Source organism: Camponotus vicinus, unplaced genomic scaffold, assembly GCF_025532165.1.
Source record: "Camponotus vicinus isolate PSW18456_S1 unplaced genomic scaffold, iyCamVici1.0 SCAF_13, whole genome shotgun sequence".
Classification (NCBI taxonomy): Eukaryota; Metazoa; Arthropoda; class Insecta; order Hymenoptera; family Formicidae; genus Camponotus; species Camponotus vicinus.
Window position 1 is genome coordinate 3,126,172 of NW_028141949.1, and position 17,070 is coordinate 3,143,241.

At 42.4% G+C, this 17,070-nt stretch overlaps 1 protein-coding gene across 2 annotated transcripts in view; it reads right to left on the reverse strand.

Moving 5' to 3' along the window:
* The window catches only part of Retn (retained), a 94,963-nt gene that overhangs the window by 44,388 nt on the left and 33,505 nt on the right, over positions 1 to 17,070 (reverse strand). The window contains exons 2-3 of one of the 2 annotated variants that reach the window (XM_083087218.1): positions 16,281 to 16,478; positions 14,999 to 15,436 (exon numbers count right to left, since the gene is read on the reverse strand). In XM_083087218.1, the coding sequence (XP_082943344.1) occupies positions 14,999 to 15,436; positions 16,281 to 16,478 (636 nt within the window). Of the gene's footprint in view, positions 1 to 14,989; positions 15,437 to 16,280; positions 16,479 to 17,070 lie in introns of both variants that reach the window. The other variant, XM_083087217.1, reaches the window with a different exon arrangement.

The window sequence follows — 17,070 nt, forward strand, 5'->3', positions numbered from 1 at the left end:
AGTTGATATAAAATAATAATTTTTACTAGCGCGCGTGTCTCTCTCTCTTTCTCTCTCTTCTTCTTTGAAATTTAAATACGCATAGCAGTCGTTAACCTAGGTCGTTGACCGGGTCGAGGCGAATGGATAACAGCTTTATAGGCGGAATTCAATTTAATTAAGCTAATTAAGTAAATGTATCTCTATCAAATTCAAGAGATTTTCAAGATAGCGATCTTCTTGCCTGGAATAATCGCGCGCTAGATTTTCCCAAAACAAAGGCTACTTGTAACCGGCACTTGTCTTACAAGTGCGTTCTCGTAGCCGCAGTCTTGATAAAAATAATGACATGATAATTATACCGCAAGTCAGACAAGCGCGTCTGTTTCGGCGTCAGATTCGACTTAATGAGAGCGAAATTAAAAGATTCGCGTGTAATCAAAGAGAGACGATGAGGAAGGCATATAATAATCGTGATTATAATTGGAAAAATAATATACGATCTACATACAGTGAAGCTATTATACTCGGCGCGCAAGAAGTAAATCGCGATGTCGAGTTTCACCAGGCCGTATCGTTACCTCACGCGCTTTTCCAGCCGCCTTGCTTTTTAATTAGGAATAATTTTTCCCCGACGAAATGCGTTATCTCGAAAATTTACTTCGATCCTCCGAGAGGAAATTGCACGCGCGTGTATGCGCGCTCTATCGCGCATTTAAAAGACGCGTCGCAGGCGCGATAATTTTGCATTCTCGACATGCCGCGAGACGTAAAACACCCAGAGATCGGCGACGCAAAGAGACCGCGTAATACATACACGTACGAGAGAAACGTTTGAAGAAGAAGAGGCGGGGAAAAAAAAACTGCGAGCGACATTCTTCGGGATTCCACGTGCGAACGGAACGAATTGACGCGGAGAGAACGCGTTTGTCTTCTGCGCGGTCGCGCAGCAAACGGTCGGGATAAAAGGCGCGTCCGGGTGCCACGAACCGTATTACAGATTCACCTCGGCGATCTCGGACTCCTCGTCCCATTATCGGCTCACTAATAATATGCGGGAGACTCTAAATCACGTTACAAAAGGCCGAGGTGGCGCATAGCCGCGCGTGAATGGCGCGGCCCGAGGACTGGATTTCAATTTGTCTTGATCGCCGCGACGTGAATATTAAAAGCCCTCCCTCTTTCTCTCCGTCGTTCGCGCGCGGGAGGAAGAGGAGGAAGGCGGGAGGGGAGGGAGGGAGTGCGGGTAGCGCCGCTTCCAAGTGTGCGTGCACCGCTCCTCTGTACTCTGAATAGCCGTCGAGCTGCGTAATGCCGGTAAACGTCCGTCGCCGAAGCTAATTATTCTATCCATCCGCGCCAAATGTCCTCGCGAGGATTCTTTCACCGTTCGAGAGAGAGAGAGAGAGAGACGGAGAGAGATTCCGTTCGAACGAAGTCCGTTTGCACAAAAGCCAGCTTGAGCAAAGTTTACGGGCGCGAGTCGTTAAACCGTTAGCGAAGAAGAGATAAGAGATCGGCGTGAAATCGGTTCTGAATCTGTCTCTTTTTTCCAGGACGATATAATATACCGTGCATGAGAGAGAGAGAGAGAAAAAGAGTATGCGTGGATCGACGCCCGATAGAATGGGCGTGCAACAAATGGCAACCATCATTTTTCATCGTCGATCGTATTAATTACCGGCGGAGAGATAGTTTGATCGTTCGGGCCCGATCATTAAGCGATCGATTAAAGGGGGAAGAGAGGTCACACTCCTCGCTTGTTAATAGCGTACACGCCGGCCCTCTCGTATAGTTATACGCAGCGTGTCGATTAAAGATACCTTAATGATTCGCTCGTAATACTACGCGATCGTCGGCTTCGTGACTCGTTACCGTGACTTATCGTTAATCATATTTCGTTTCGTTTCGAGCGTACATAAATTACGGTAAACAATGCGAGATATCGGCAAAAAGGGAGAGTTTCGAGATTTAATTCATGAATATCAGATCGATCAGATAAGATAACGCGCGGTGAGAGGCGCGCGATTGTCGAAATTTCTTACAAATTACCGCAAGAGATTTTTCAGATTATCCGGGGGACTTGAAAATGATGAAATCAATTTCACCTACGGTGCCGTCGTCGGTGCCGTCACACGTCATATGGAATTTAATGACACGTAATGCGCGCACGATGCGATGCGTGATAGGACGTACGATACGCACGCACTTGGTAGGGGCCTATCTTCTAATTTTTGGGACAATCTACTCGATATCACGGATGTATCTTAATATCGCTTTAATCGCCAGGCGCACGAACTTTAAAATGCGATCCGATTTCCACGTTTCGAGTCGAGTGCACACACGCAGGCGAATATATAATGTCCTCTCTTTCGTTTAAGGGTGTTTGAGACATTTATTGCCAGCGACAAGCAAAAGGGAAGAAGAATTTGCATTAAGAAACCGATAAGTATCCCAAGCGAAAATAATTTAAGAATAAAATCGAGACATAACAGAGTGTCATTTATAATAGATGGGGCATTATCGTATTCCTTGTCACAAAATAAACATCTTTTTCCTCTGCCAAAATTTTTGAAAATTTGCAATCTTTTTCGAAATATCTCCTTTTTTAATATGTCAATATATCATTGCATTTGCTGATTTTTGAGTCTTCATGTAATCCTTTGCGCAAACATTGTGATAATTTTGTTATAATGAAATTGAATATTTATATATTTATAGTGAACATTTGTGAAAAGAAATTTTGATGAATTTAGAATCAAAATTGTTCTTCTACTTTTGATGTCAATTTTCAATCTAACATTTATTTTGACACTAGTTTAATTACTGTTTACTTGAAATAAAATACAAAATAGAAACTTATATTCCTATATAAATAAACATATCAAAATCTTTTAGAATCCATAAACATAAGATAATTAAGGTTGAAAATAAGAACAGAATTCTGATTTTGAGATCCAAGAAAAAGCAAATGCTTGGCATATAAAAATTGAAATATCTCGAAAATAATGCATTTCTGGAATATTTGTCAAGAGAGAAAAAATATTTATTTTTTGGCCAAGAATACAGCAAGAGTAGCGCAGATCCATCTATATAAAACATGCAATGACTGCGATATAATTTTATATCTGATACACTTCGTTTTTTTCCTAACTTTATCACCGATGACATAAAATAATAAAAGAAGCAAAATGAAAGTAGTAAATCTCTACCGATCGATAGAATATAATCAAGAATGTCGAGCAACGCTATATTATTTTTGTGTTTGCTCCGAACAAATGACATACGAAGAGTACGGAAAGAATACGTAGGTGATAAAACGGAGGAAAATATCGAAGAGCAAAGAGAGAGCGATCTACGCGCTCATTGTGGTCCAACCACACGACGGTCGTATAAATCTACGAGGAAGTTATTGCTTCTGCATCCGTTTCCGTCCCACGGCCCCGCATTTCCCCTTTTCGTCAGCTTCCTCTCTACTCGCCGTCTGATACTTAACAGTTTACGACTTACGTGATATTATCATCCCCCACTCGCCACTTTTCCGACAATTTCCTCGTTTCTTTATCGTCTTTCGCGCTTCCTTTTAAAGACTTGGACATCAACTTTGACGTCTCTTAGTCTTTGAAAAAATAATTTCCTAATTCTATATACATATATATAGCTAGCTATAGAATCACTCTCGATATGAGTTTATATCGCTTTTGAAGATATGCACATTTCCGTTTCAGATTGCCTTTGAACTTGTTTCCATTTTCTGATTATTTCACACTGTTTTTTAACGATTATTGTAATTACTTGGATTGATCAATGTATCAGTACGTACGTTAACTGTAGCATTCTTTGTTGCAAAACGCATTATGTTATCAATATACTATTATCAAATTTTATTCGCACACTTATTTTATATAATAATGACGATAATTATTATTATTTTATTCGTGTTAATATCGAGTATATAATTTATATTTTTTCGTCACTGATATAGCGTACGCTTCAAGCACGTCGAATAAAAGGCAATAAAGCGTCATCCTCGTGAAGAGCAAGTGCGAGCAATCCCGAGGTTAATTGCGAGCTCCGTGCGGCGAAAGAAGATGTTCTCCGAGGATAAGGGACCCACAGAGTGCATCGTGCACTCGTTTCAAGTGCACGCGACGTTAAACGCAACTGCACATGCAGTAAGTTTATCTGCTTACATACGTGTACGGACAACGGGAACGCGATTGTGAGTCGCAGCCGCCGCGGGTCTCTTATTAGTGGTCAGCGATGGTTTACTCGAGACACACGACCAGCAGCGGGAAGGCAGATAGCGCGGGAGGCGTACGATTCCTTTTCGCCTAATTGCTTTTGCACGCGTTGACTCCCCGGAGTGTCTCATGTAAGTAGAGTACAAGATCCTATGCAATATTGATTGTAAAAAAAATAAGTATGAACTCGTATCTCTTTCCTTGAATAAAATTTGTAGATGGAAATGTATTAGTTTTGAGATATTTTTTTTTTAATATGCTAATATAATATATTTGTTTTTTCTCGGATCCTGAATGAAATTCTGCTCCCATCTTCAATCTAATTTTTTCACATTTATGGGTTCTAAAAGTTCGATAGATTTAATTTATATAAATTTTATTTATATAAAAATTGAATTTTTCTATATATTTTACTTACAAATAAATAGGAATAAATTAATTAAATCAAACTATTAAAGTAAATGTTCGACTTGAACGATACTAATTTGGTTCACTCGTACAAGGTCATTCATGATAAAAATATCCTACAAATTGTGATATGTGTTTCAGAGATAGAATAGTAATCTACAAACGAGGAAGTCAATGGGAAACTTGAACAGCTGAAAGAATTGAACTTGATTGCGTTCGAAGCGAGAAGCATTTTCTATGGAAGTTATTAAGCGAATCTGTCTGCGCTTAATAACGCTTAGGCCACCGCGATTTAATCGTCGAAACGCGAATGTTTATCGAATAGACGAATTAAAATTTATCGCTTCGATATATCTCGCGTGAGAAGTAAATAGAGAAACGAAAGAGATGGAGAGAGAGAGATCAAGTTGTGAAAATAAAGTTTACGACTTGTACGACATCCTGTTATAACAGCCCGTATCTTTTCCTACGATCAGACGGCGGTCCGCGCGGGCCGCAATAACGCAAAAACGGAGTAAAAGGAGTGACTCTATCCTCGCTTCTCGTGTTTTGATGCTAAAAATAGTACATCATGTCGCGCAACAATGCAGCACGCGTTGCGCGGATGCATCTGGACCGCAGCAGTCCTTCGTCACCGACTTCTCCTAAAATTATCTCAAACGCGGCATCGGCCTCCTATTTTACTAGTCGTTTCGACGCCTCGAGTGGGAGTCGCGTGCCATTAGTTGGCATCTACTTCTCCGTCTCTCCCTCTCTCTCCCTATTCATCTTATACGTAATACTCTAACTTTTCTATCGCGTCTTTCCGCCCGACTGCAACGTTCCCGAAACGATCGTGCCCTTCGCAGCTGCGAGCAGTTGGCTCGTAACTCTTCGTTACGAAAGGACAAGGATTTAAAACGTACTTTAACGCCTACGAGATATCCATTGAGCGTTTTCGTATTTCGAAGACGACGAGTCTTGGGAAATAAAATATTCCTATCCGCTTATGCGCGAAAAATCTATTTCAAGTTGGTCCAAACGAAGAATACAACGATTTATCTTAATCATAATTTCTCGAGAGATTTAATGATTTTAAAATTAGCGACATAACGAGCGCACGTCTTCTTAGCCCGTTCTTTGGCGTGACGCGCTTATACCGCAACCCCCGGTAAAATGTCGGCAGTTTCATTTAGAGTCTAGACCGTCTCTCCCTTCTCGAGGGGGGAGAGAAGAGAGAGAGAGAGAGAGAGAAGTTCGGCGCGCTTCCCGGTATCTCTGATATTTATAATCGCGAAACCTCGTCCCCGCATTAAAAGGCCCGATTCTCGGATTAGCGGAAGCTAGGACGGTCTTAGATCTCGTATGGGAGACGACCGACACGTGTCGTGTCAAAAGACGGGCCTCCCCCCTTCGTTCCTTTCCCTATCGTCGTCCTTCCATCACTGCGTATTCAATCTCTCGCTCTCTCTCTCTCTCTCTTTCCCGATGCTCGCACTCTCCCATTTTCCATTCTCCGTTTTCAAACGTTCCTTAAATATACACGTCGCTCGTATCTCCCCGGAGCGTCTTAATTTCCTACATCATTCGATGTACCGCGACATTTGCGGCACGCCTACCATATGGAAGGATAAGTCACTTTGTGAGCGGCGTCGAGCGAGACGTACTCTCTTGTACCGTTAGCAACTCTCAGGCTCTATTAAATTATCGCGGATTACTGCGCAATCATTCATTCGCGACCTATTCATTTGTCTACGCGGAACGCAACGTAATAAATTAATAACTCGTTGCGTGAAATTGCCTCGAGATCTTCCGCCGATCCGGAATAATATCCGGAATAATACGCGATAAATCAATACCGAGCGAGAGAGATCTTCCGTTACGCGGGGAATAATTTACGATTTAATTCTTAATTGCCGTAACGCGACGTCGCGCGATTCACGAGCACTTAATTGCCGTTGTCTGTTCTCAGTCCAATTAAATCATAGGGCGTCTCGAGCATCGCGTCGTGTCGCGCTACACTCGAGATCTAAACCGAGGAGATTTCTCTCTCTCTTTTGCTCGTGCGAATCTTTTAGATTGGCGAGCGTGCGCATGCGGTTGCACGCGTGGTCGAATAACGCGACCGGGCGTCTCTGAAATAGCGCAATTAAGCAAATGACGCGTCCCACACGTGCCTGCGTTCTTTACCGTCTCTATCTCTCCCCTCCCCCTGCTCTCTCTCTTCGTCGCTATCCTCTCTTTCGCATCTACGCTTGATCGTTCCGCGACTATCCTCGCCAAAATTAAGCAAATTCCCCGACATTCCAATAAAAGCGATATTCATTTTTACGCGCCAAGAGCGCGGTCAATTTTCTCTGTCCTTTGTAATATTTTTCGCGTAAAGATCCCGCGTTCCCGTATTCGCTCGCGATTATAACTGCAACGGGAATAATTTCTACAAATACAGGAAATATATATCGATGTAATTAACGACTTATCGTGTCCTCGATCGACTTTTCCGCATCGGACGTTTGCGAAGATCGCGCGGCGGATAATCGTCTCGATCCTCTCCCGATAATACCGATAATTTTCAACCTTCGTGCGCACAATATCGCGGAGAGAGGGAGGAAAGAAGTTTCCGCGTTTCTGTACGCATTGATAAATATGAACCCGCAAAAGGGGCAGATGCAAGATTTCACCGGGTAATCCGTGCGCGACACAAAGAGGGTTCCGAGCTCGCGAATGAGGACGGGCGTGCGTCGAACGAGACATACGCAGCATGCATGCAGTCAGGACGTAATGCTGTTCGATTCGACGGCGATAAAGCGTGTTACGGACCGCGAATGTACCGATGCAATGAGGGCAAGTACGTACGTACGTACGTGCACGAGTGCCGCACCGTTATTGCGCCGTGTTACAACGCGTGTAACGCAACCGTCACTTTTCGGGCAGCTGCCGAAAAAAGGCTTACGCACGCGCCTCTCTCACCATTATATGTAATTTTCGCGGAGAGATAGAGGCGGAAGAGGACGCGCGAAGAGGACAAGGGTCGCACGGTGTTTACGCTCTATGTCGTGTCACGTTTTCCTCGAAAATCGACGAAAAAACCCGTAACACGACACCATGTATTTACGGTAAAAGAACAAGCGATCGCGCAAACATTGGTACCGCGACTGTATCAGGACGACGTATGTCTTCCTTTTCCGGGTCAGCCTTGTCGCTGCGAGATTTCGAGCAGATAAGCCGCGTGATCGCTCTTTTCCTTCACTCTCTCTCTTTTCTTTCGCGCAAACTGTTCCTCTACGAGTGGAGTGTTACGTCCCATTATTAACCCTTAACAGTACTGGCGACACGGAATACCCACATGCTAATGAGCAGCTGGAGTATCGTTAAAGTATTGCTTAAAGATATTGTTATATATCGGTTATTTCAATTTGCGCTCGAAATTTGCGTGTATAAATTTGTCGTCATAATTTGCGAGAGAATTGATTCTGCATCAAGAGATAAACGATAGTTATTTTCAAATTATTCGCGAGCCGTCAGTTAGATTATCGGATCTCAAGGAGACTTAGGCTGCGTTCGTTTTGACGCTTTCAGTGCTGAAAGCATCGTTCTATCTTTGTTTGATATTCGATGTGCAATAAAGACAAAATGATGCTCACAGCGCGTGAGCGTGCAAAACGAACCCAGCCTTTGGTCCATATTCTGAATCCTCTTTTATCGATAAAAGTGCCTCTAAAAGTGGCTTATAGCCAATCAGAAGACTTATAAGCCACTTTTAGAGGCACTTTTATCGATAAAAGAGGATTCAGAATATGAACCTTAATCGATAGTGTTGAAATCTTATATAAATTACACCAGAGAAAAATATCTTTATTATTACTTTCGATAGAAATATTATAAAAGTTCTTATGATTTAAAAGACATCATCGTCGAAAATTTATGATAATAAATTTTTTACCTTGTATGAATTAAATCTCTCCATCTAATCTTGGGGTTGTGACCGGTCAATTGAATTTCAACGAAACACCCACGACGTCGCAACTTTACGCATATAAAGTATTCCGGAATAAATAAAAAATTACATTCTCCGCATTGAATGACACTACGTGACGAAATGCGGTTAACATCTCCAAGGAACAGGTTGTCTCCGGGTCATTCCGTAGCTGGCCGGGAAGAAAAATCGTAGCTGGTTTGATACGGCTACTACGGGAGGGAACGTTGGAATGGATGAGCGCCGAGGGAAGCAAGGGGAGGAAGGGAGGGAAAAAGGGGAACGCGCGAGACCTGCGTCGCGGCTTTGATACTTGGTGCGTGCAAAGCGGAAAAGCCGTCTCTCCGTAAAAACGATCGGAGATAATCTCCTTTTGTAGATCCTGGTACAATTGCGGGACACTTTTGTGTCGCTCGCCGACAAATACGCGCGCGTGAATGTGCTCGGATAAAGGAAGAAAGGGTGGGAGGGAAAGGGGAGAGGAAGATTCCCCGACATTTGTCTCCTCTCTCTCTCTCTTTACACGGATAAACGAGGTGGAGACGACGAATGAGGAGCAAAAGAAGACAATATTTTACACGGACGTATATACACGAGGGAGGGCGCGTGTTCGCTCATCGTTACACGGTCCCTCGCGTATCCCGCGTGTGTGTGTGTGTGTGTGTGTAGCCACGTGTATACGTGCACAGTCGCATCGGTGCTTATAGATGTAGCGCACGAATGTAGCCGAATGAATACGAGCGACACTTGCACCCACATGATTCATTGAAATTCAAATGATATCTCTCCGTCTCGTCTCTCTCGGAATGATGCGGAGACGGGTTAGCGCGTGTGCGTGTGCGTGTGCGTGCGGCCACCGTGCACGTATATCGGCGCGATACTAACGCGCGCGCGATCCCCGCGATGCCCCTTCGTCGTCTGTGACAGCGTGACACCCCATGAAAACGCACGTGCTTTACATATATGCTTATATGCCGGTCGGAGATATTCATTATAATAGCGAGCGCGAGCCGTATAATATGATGCACTTTTGGTATGCTAACGATGAGGTCAAAATATATCTCTCTGTCTCGTCTCCGACGAGATTCGTGTCCGTGCGGACACGATGGAGACATCCCCGAATTCCAACACGCATCCATCCCTCCCACGCTGACGCTCAATCGCGTTATCGTAAAGCATCGTAACGTATATATTATATCATTAGAGATCGTTAGAGCGCGTTAGCGTAAGAAAAAAAATATTAAGTATGCAAAGAGATCGGAAAGGGATGAAGAAAGAGATAATGTTACACAGGTGATGGTAGGACCGAATGAAAGAATTGATACTTTGCAATTTACACGATAAAAGGACAATAATTATTACCATTATTATCGTAGATATTCCAAATCTGAGACACATTATGTAAAATATACCGCTCGGAAGATCGATGATAATATTTTGACGAATAGCTCGCGTTAATCAAGAATGCGTGTACTCACAATTGAATAAACATTCGTAAGCTTAATATAACTTTACGTGTAATGCGAGAAAGTGAGACAGGAAATATAAAAAAAAAAACGCTCCACGTGTCAGAAGGAAAGGCTACCGCTGATCAACGATACGCTACATCCTGTTGTTGAAATCTCGTTTCTGCAAATTAACATGCGACGTAACGAACCCTTTTACCATCTGCTCAAAGTGTCGCGTTGACTCGTCTAGAGCGTGTCGCGATAAAAATCGTAACGAAATTACGGAAAATTATAATATAAACAACCGTTTCTTTGCATAGATCGAGAAAGATAGATTGCACGGTGAAAGAAAAAAGTAATTTTCGGATACTTTTTGGTAAAGAATGCGATGCCGAAACAACATTTGTAAAATGTCCCTTCTTGTAATTCACGGGATCTCCAACATCAGGTTACCGCTCTAACTTTATACATTCTATTATACTGCAGTTTACTACACCAGTAGAGTACCGTTACCTTATTTGAAAAGGTAACATCTCTCTGGGGTGCAGTTTTTAGAAATTTAAAATGAAGAATTTTACCTGAAATGTAAGCGAGAAGTACTTTTACAGATGATGCGAATGAGCTATAACAATACTTCCGAGGGTGAAAGTGTTACTTCCGAATGTTTTGCCGAAAGGTTAACGACTTGAGAACGACAAATCAAACTAGGCAAAGACTGACATTTCAGTTAAAAACACCAAGTGCGGGTTAAGGAAGAAAAAAAGGAGACGAAGCGCGCGTAGATAACTTAATAGCCATATTTACAACCTTATCCAATTATTGGATAAACACGAGGAATCCGCGGGTCGATATATCGTTTGAGGAAAGAGAAAAGCGGACTCTCGCCCCCCTCCCCCTATCCGCCAGACTGAATAAGTGATGCAGGTGTTGCACGGACTAAGTAAATTAGCTCGCTAAGATTGTCGAACGCGGCTATTTTCATCTGGCTTCTGTCCGGCTCTATCGTCGCGGTCTCTTTCTTTTTTCTCTCTTACTCGCCGTCTTAAAATCGCGAGTGTCGCGTTCATCAGACGATCATAGAGCTGGTTTAACACACAATTAGACTACACGCGTATCGCATTAATTCTCGACAACGTCACGTACGCGAAATTTAACGCTCGTAAAAGTTGCTGCAATGTACGGCGAGGATTTAATTGTCTCTCAAATTACGTCATTTGAGGGTGAAACTAAACACCCTTCCTCCGCTATTCCAGAAAAACGGAAGGGTGCGACAATGGAACCATTCGAACGATTTCCAACAAACGAGTCTCACGTATGCAACGCACAATAATAATCCTGTTGCACCGTGCAGTAATTGCGCTTTCGCATGCGTAACCCGGTTAATTGATCGATAAGCGAAAGTAAGAGGACGACCCGCGAATAGAAATATTAAAATGAAGAAGGGAAGCTTTTTATTTTTTTTTTCCAAGCCACAAACGTTCAGTTTTTTATCGTTTATCAACGTGGTATTATCATTATAATATTGATAATGCAACTCCGATATAATGTCTCCGATATAAAGTCGCGTAGAAGTAATTTTTTTCGTCGTATTTATAATATTCGTTGCCTTCAATGCCTGAAATGGAAATTGACTGTCATTGTTGATAAGGTTTACAATACTCCGCGTATCTCATATCCGGCGATATCGACTTGAGTTTATGCGACAAGATTAACATAAGCTGCGCGATAGAAAAGTATAGAGAATGACGTATAAAGAATGTCTCTATAAATATTTCGAAAAAAATAAGCGTGCAAACATCACACACCGATCGTGTGGTATTTTTATATACGCCGTCAGTAGCGACGACGTTAGATATCGCGATATGTCACGCATCAGCTGAGTTCCAAAATAGAAAGGAAAGACTCTGCGCGCGTCGCGTCTTATCACGCTTCCTTAATATATTATGTAATGAGTTAACGCGGTTAAAAATGCAAAATTCTTGTCATTCGCGTTATTTCGCCGGCACTGTTGGCAGATTACAAGAACCGGCTGATTTGCAATTGAGCGAACGTTTATTATATAATCATACTTCGGCACATCGGTCGTAAAGAACCGCGAGAAATAATCCCAAGTGTCTGGATAAATTAAACGATCTGATTATATAATTGCATAAAATGCAATAAAAAAAACAAGTTTCAATTGAAGGAAGCGATTCGTAAAATTGGCGAGAGAAACATTTTATTTTTTTCATCTTCTCGTAAATTATATTCGCGGAGATAAAAGCGCGAGTTGTTTTCTCTCCCAGAGAAAACTCTCTCGAACAAAAAACCGCATTATTTGTCGAAATTACAAAGGACCATACCCATCCGAGTCCCACGTTAAACACGCCAGCCGCGACGGCAGCGACGACACGAATCGTATATTCTGAGTTTTAGGTGCACCGCTATATTTGCATAATGATAATGCATTTGCATAATCACAATGATAACTGGAGGATGATCTAATGCGCGTGCGCGCTCGTTTCGCCATCCTACACGTCCGCATACAAGGTGTCCTAATTTTGCATCCGTACAGAGGACAATGAGTATTTCTTCCCAATTATTCACCGTATAAATTTATAATTTAAAAGACATTAATTGAAAGAGAGCTTAAAGCTAATATTAAAAGAGAAATTAATTTAAAGTTAAAATTTTTTTAAATCATCAATTATCAGACTTGTAACTTAAAATTCATGAAAAGAACTGCCGTTTAATTTATTTAATAAGAAAAAATTAATTTTAAAACAAAGAATATTTTTGAAATATTTTGAAATATTTGAGACGAATTTGTGACTATTCTGTGCATCGAGATAATACGTTTTTGCACAAGTATATAGTCAACCTTCTCGATCCACGGGGTTGAATATACATAGTCTACACATACACACATGTAGTCGGGAACACATAAGGTGTAAAAGACGCGCGCGCGCGTATGGAAGCGAAATAGCTGGCAATTTGCAGGTTTACGAGTTATTTCACAATGGCTGCAAAGTACAGTGCTACAGTATTATACCACCGTAGTGGTGGCTCGAGAGAGTACAAGTACCGACGTTGTATCGAGATACAAGGGACGCGTACGTGTGGGAGCGAGACGCGGAGGTGGGTCTCGTATGAACGTGGGTCGTTGCTCCTGTTGGGTATCACCGTCGATGGATTAACTTTGTGTACAAGACAGGTACACGACGATCCTTGTTTTACTGAAACGCAAGCTCCAGGTTCCGACACGGAAAGGTATAGTCGGGTTTCGCGCGTGTGCTCACCCTGTGTATTTCAAGATAATAACCGACCGACTGTAAACCGAAGCTTGAGTATTTTTATGCTCACGAGACGATTCCAAAAATCTAGACACACTAAAAGAACATTTCTCATAAAATATCGCGATTGATTCTTAAATGGAAACATTTAAAAGCGACGCCTGAATCCGCGAAGTTGGAGCTTTGAGAGATTCGCGAGGGAAAAGGAAAATCGCAAGGGTATGGTACGCGAACGATTACCGACACCTCGTAAAGAAGGGAAAAAACAAAAAAAAGAAACGGCGGAGGAAGAGTAAAACAGACGAAACCACCATCACCCCGAAGAAGAAAGATTAAAGAGCAGCTTGTACGCCCTCGCCGGAATGATGGATGCGATCCGTGAGATGCGGGCGCCGTTCGCCGAGTAGGTGGAGACTTCTATTTCCATTCCCGCGCGCACGTTGTTTCTCGTTTCCCTACAGCGTTCGTCTTTCGCGCGCCGTTGGTCCGCTCGTTGTGTACGCTTTAATCGATGATGGGCGAATAACCTTCGTTCGCGTAGAGGAGTCTCTTTCGCAAAAGTACCGAGTAAGCGAAAATATCGTGCACTCGATTTTTTAGATTCGCGTCGATAGGAGATACTGAATCATCTGGTGCGTAAAAGTTCTTCTCAAACCACGACGTGACCATCCTCGAGGGTTTGTCACGCGGCCTGTGAGAAGATATCGGCCCGCGCGCGCGAACAACAATCTAAATGGTAATCTAATACCACACCCTCTTTGCAAAAAGCGAAAACCGCGAGGGCGGACCAATGGCAGAAATGCGGGGCGAGCACGAGGTCCTCGCAAAAAGCGTTAACAAGGCTGCGATGCGAGTCCGGCTAATTCTATAACTTCGTCCGCTTCCCTTTCTCGGCGGTCCCTATGTATCTTACAAGCTCATATAGCTCTCCGAAATGTTCGTTCCTTCCTCGGTGTCGAGCCGATCGTCTTCTTGCCTCGCAACACCGTCAACGAACTCGCCGTTCGGGGACGGTCGGTCGGTAATTATCTCTCGGCCGTGTAAAAATAATAATTAGCTTCCATCGTTGCATTAATTAAAGCACCTCTCTCCCTCTTCTTCTCTTTCTCCGGTCGATTCGCCATCTCGTTTCGCGCGGGGAGAGCTTCGCCGTAATTACACGTCCCTCGCGGCACTAACCAGTGTCCCACAAAGGTGACCGCGCGAGTTGTTCACGCCCACGACACTCGGCCTGGGCTCGCGGGATCGCGCATGGCACGCACGCCGTGCATCGTCGATGCTACTCCCGCAGAAATTTTTCGAATCGTTCGTGTATTTTACAAACGCACACTTTGAGAGACGTTTTTTTTTTGAATCGTCTGTGATTGTCGGTTTGCGCTCATCTTTCAGAGAGTTTGAAGCTAATTATTTTTAAAGTAAGTTTTCTCTAGCAAAAGCGTCCAGCGAAAGAATGACCAAGCGAGCGAATTCCCCGTTATATTTTATTACAAGATATAAAATTTGCAGAAATTAGAGAGTGTGTTAAAAATTATAAAGATTAAGTTTTAAACTTAGATTGAGAGAGAGAGCATCGGAAAAAGTGCTGAGATACGATAATGTTAAAATATGTTAGTATCATCACTCAACACACCCGATTATTCTCGAGAAAGCTGAGGAAGACGTACGTATTTGCTAGGTACTTGCCTGACGCACCTGTCTGAATTGCTCTTCAAAGTTCCAGTTGGACCCAGATGGATGCTGATTGTTCCCCGACGAGGTTCCGGGGCGAGGTTCACATTCACGAGATTCCCCGTTATTTCTGGAGCTTCCTTGCGAGGATTCGCTGTTATTCCTGCAATTTCGTTGCGGAGACTCGCTAGTTTGTGAGCTGCCAACAGAAGCTCTGACGGAAGAGGAGGCCATCATTAGTTGATTCTCGACTATATTTCCAGGACTCGACGTAATTGGTTGCGAATGATTGTTCTGCGCATGTTGATGTTGCTGCTGTTGCTGCTGTTGTGGCATCAACGGTGGCGGTGGTGGCGACGACATGAACAAGGGCGGAAACATGGGTACGGTGAAGTTAGTACCGCTCATCACAGCCTGTAGAGCTTCCAAACCGTTCCTGGTTTGTATTTCTGCGTCATTATACTGCAGAAAAAAATTGTTCAAAAAATGCCTGATTAATCAAAGTCAATCCTATTAAAGCTGCGATGAAAAAAATTGTCAATTAGTTGATTAATATATAGAGAAAAAGCACGCACGCGCACGTGCATACACGCAATTCATTCTTTTCTCAAATCTATACGAAATTTTTATCTCACTACTGAACTGAAACTTGAATATATTAAATTATATCTTTTATTGAGAAATATAATGGGTCGGATCTCTCAATCACTCTAACTATTCTTAGTTTAAGAGATGTACAAAACGTTTCAATTGTTGAAATTTTCTAAGAACTTTAAAGGATGATCTTTTAATTTTCATACGTGCCAAGTACATGTGTACTGAACACAATATCTCATGATCTCTCTTTCTTCTTATCAAGATCGTAAAGATATTGCGTCGATCTAGTGTCATCGGGTTTAGGCTGTTGCGTAATAAAAAAAAGAAATCTATTGTCAGGATGACGCAATGGTAACTCATTTATGACTGTCAACGTCCGCTGTTACGACTATCTCACGATTTTCCACGATTCGTGTTACCCTACTTGGGACTTTTGTGAGTCAACGAACGCTCAAATGTGTCGAGCAACTTTTATGACGAATTATGCAGTTGCTTATCTTTACAAAAACTCAACAATGCAAATGATAGTGAACTCATCACAATAAGGTTATTTTTTGAAATCTGTATTTGCTTTCTCTCTCTCTCTCTCTCTCTCTCTCTCTCTCTCTCTCTTTCCCTCTTAGTACCAATAAAGCCAGTGTATACTTGGCGGAAGCAAGTGTCGAAAGATTAAATATAATTGGGATAAAAAAGATTGCTCTTCACCAACCTGTATTTTAAGCTTCGCCAGGATCTGCGGATGCATGTTCATTAAATTGTTTAATTGCGCTAATTGAGATGTGCTAGCAGCTTGCGCAGCAATGTCCAATTGCGATTGCGAGCTGCCTTGAAGCGGGTGCGAGAGCAAGTCTTCATCGTCCTGTACTTCGTCATCCAGATCGGATTCGTCAATCTCTTCTCGGAATGACTGAAATCATAAGAGAACACAAACATCATTAGATCATTATTCCACGAAACTTTACTTCAATATTAGACTTCAATATTATATCTATATAACTGGATAAATAAATGAACGTTGTTATTATTAACGACACATCTGACGAATTATATAAAATGAACGAAAATATTCTTCCTACTAATGTTTTTGTGTATTGATAATCAGTCGAGCTTTTCGCTTCTCTTCGTTTTCGTTTCAAACTTACGCAAATTTCGCGATTACACCTCGAAAAACCTCGATGGTATATTTTGCGTAGTCAGAATGGAATAAGAAACAGCAACATCTATTGTGATAACGCGATACCAACCGCGCAATCATGAGCAACGAGGGCATAGATAGCGAGACATTAAACATTAATTAGGAAAATGGCGAATGCGATGAGTTATATACACCGAGATAGCCGCTATCGAGTAACATTATTATGCTACGGGTGTCATAAGTGTTTTACGGCTGTGCTCATTGCGCGTTGGTGCCGGCATAAAAATGTACAAAGTCACATTACCGGGAACGGAAACGACCATCGTAAAAAAAGGAGGAGATGAACGTTGCATTTTTTTTCTCA